General features: G+C 38.6%; 1 protein-coding gene across 1 annotated transcript; it reads right to left on the bottom strand.

Moving 5' to 3' along the window:
* Window positions 1–39: 39 nt before the first annotated feature.
* LOC124891536 (ankyrin repeat-containing protein At5g02620-like) lies at window positions 40–1,790 on the bottom strand (the record flags this gene model as incomplete). The annotated part of the gene is made up of 2 exons (XM_047403258.1): window positions 1,171–1,790; window positions 40–666 (listed from the first exon to the last, which is right to left on the bottom strand). Coding segments are annotated over exons 1-2 (1,065 nt in total), but the record flags the coding sequence as incomplete, so codon positions are not given.
* Window positions 1,791–2,368: the final 578 nt, after the last annotated feature.

The following is a 2,368-nucleotide window of genomic DNA, read 5'->3' on the forward strand; positions in this document are numbered from 1 at the left end:
TCTATTGAAAGAAAGAAAGGCTAAGGTTTACAATATAATCTGAAAAGCATAAAAAAAACTAAAGCAAAAGTAGGCTATATATATACATAGCCAATAACCTAAAGGTCCATAAACTAAAGGCCCAATAACATATGGGCTAACAATATCAAGTGGAGTCTGGTTTTGTTTGCTAAATGACATCTTCTTTGCTCTGGGATGGTTTATTAATTCAGGCACATGGTTACCAGATGCAGCAAGCAAATGGAGAGGAGTGTTGCCGCTACTATCTGGCTCATCGACAAGGCTGTCGCACTTATCATAGCCTAATAATACGCGGACTACCTTGTCTTGATTTTTCAATACGGCAACATGAAGAGCATTTTGATTGTTGCTGTTAAGCGTATCGCAACAATCAGGGCAGTGATTTAATAGCTTCTTTATCATGTTTACGTCACCTTTACAGGCTGCAATGTGAATTGCTGTCGTCAAGTCATTTTCACTGCCTGCCGGAAGGTACACTAAGGATTTTTTCCACCCCAGCATATTAGAAACTACGTCTTTCAGTCCTAATTTGACAGCATAGTGTAGTGAATTCCAACCCAATAAGTCAGGTTCCTCGCATAAAGGCTTATTCCATCGCCATAGTGATCTAATGCAATCTGGATGTGTCAACACGATAAATGCATAAATAAGCGGTTAGATTTTTTTGCAAATATAGCTGCACAACAGACATTACGAAATCATCAATAGAAATTGCAGATAAATATTTTTTAGAGTGGTCGCATAGCTAGTAATGTGAATGATACATTACTAGTTTAGAACGATTGATTTTGGTTGGCAAGTTTAGAAAGTCACGGGAGCAGACCAAAATTTCTTTGTTCACATCATTCTCTACACCTTGGCGAAATAGTCTATTGGAGAGGAGAAGAGGGATTGGGGTAGTTGTCAGACATTAACTAGTAAGAAAATTAGTCCATTGAATTGTAAGTTGATGCGGCTAATGGAGGATCCTGGTGAGATGAGAAAATTGGTCTTGGACCTAACTCACACCCCAAAAGCTAGCTCATGAGGAGGAGGATTGCGCAAGCCTTGTAAGGAGACCAAGGACCCTTTAACCTACCGATGTGGGACACTCCAACATGAGACTATCGAAATGATTAATCCAAACTTATGTAGATGGTGTTAATTATGGGAAAGCCAACTGAGGTTAGATATTGATACTGAAAATAACAAAAATTTTGTACCTTTATGTTCCTGAATTACTGCTGCATGCAGCGGCGTTTTATTAGATGGACCTGCAGCATATATTGGATTATTGAAGGATTCCAAGATGTTAATCAAAGCATCATGAAAACCAGATTCAGCCGCCAGATACAGTGGCGTCTCTTGTGCATGGTTAGGAGGAAATTCGAAGTCAGAATCTTCTTTCACTAAGAGCTTAACCACATCTAGATGTTGGCTCCGCACGGCCTTGTGCAGGGCAGTATCTCCACTAGCATCTGTCATCCTCGTGAATTTATCATTAGTGTTATGATCTTCGACCAATGCAAGTAGCACACGGACAACTTCAGTATGCCCTTCGTTAGCTGCTATGTGAAGTGCGGTTTCATTTTCTTGTTTTGACAGCATAACATTGCCGGAGAAATCTTAAGGACTTTTGCCGCGAAATGGGAGTGGTCATAGAGGGCTGCGACATGAAGGACAGTGTTACCCTTTGGAGTTACTTGGTATCCATATTCTTCATCCCTTATCAAATTATAATAGACATCTCCGATATTGCCTCTCATCGCAGCACTGTACAAGATTGGATCCATTCCTTTTGATAATCCTGTGCGTCCTTTGCTTTATCTGAATGAAACATTATTATATAGGAAAAACTAATTAGATTCTTAATGAATCTCAAAGAAGAAAGGGATCTGGTGCTTGCCTTGATCACAAGAAAGGGATTTTGATGTTTTCGTATTTTCGTTTTCATGCCAAAAACTGAAAGAATATCATGAACATAAACAGTTTTAAGAACTTATTAAACCTGCTAAGACAAAAAAAAATACTTGGATCTCTTAAGATTCACTTCATCTTATGATTCTTTTCTCATAAAAACAAACAAGTAGAGTAGTTGATTACTTAAGAAACGAACAAAACATGACTACAGAACAAAGAAAATCTTGTAGCCAACTCAAATGACTATAGAGGAAGATTAGAAACATTGAACTCAGGAAGGCAAACCCGTGCACAATCTCCCTCTATGCTTGGGGTCGGTGGAAGAGGGAAGGACCACAGGAGTATTGTACGTGGCCTTATCCTGCATTTCTGCAAGAGTCTGCATTATAAACCATTGAATTTGTAATACGAAAAGATTTTGGTAAAATTTGAGTTTCCAAATTTATCT

This window comes from Capsicum annuum, unplaced genomic scaffold (assembly GCF_002878395.1).
Source record: "Capsicum annuum cultivar UCD-10X-F1 unplaced genomic scaffold, UCD10Xv1.1 ctg36960, whole genome shotgun sequence".
In the NCBI taxonomy this organism is placed as follows: Eukaryota; Viridiplantae; Streptophyta; class Magnoliopsida; order Solanales; family Solanaceae; genus Capsicum; species Capsicum annuum.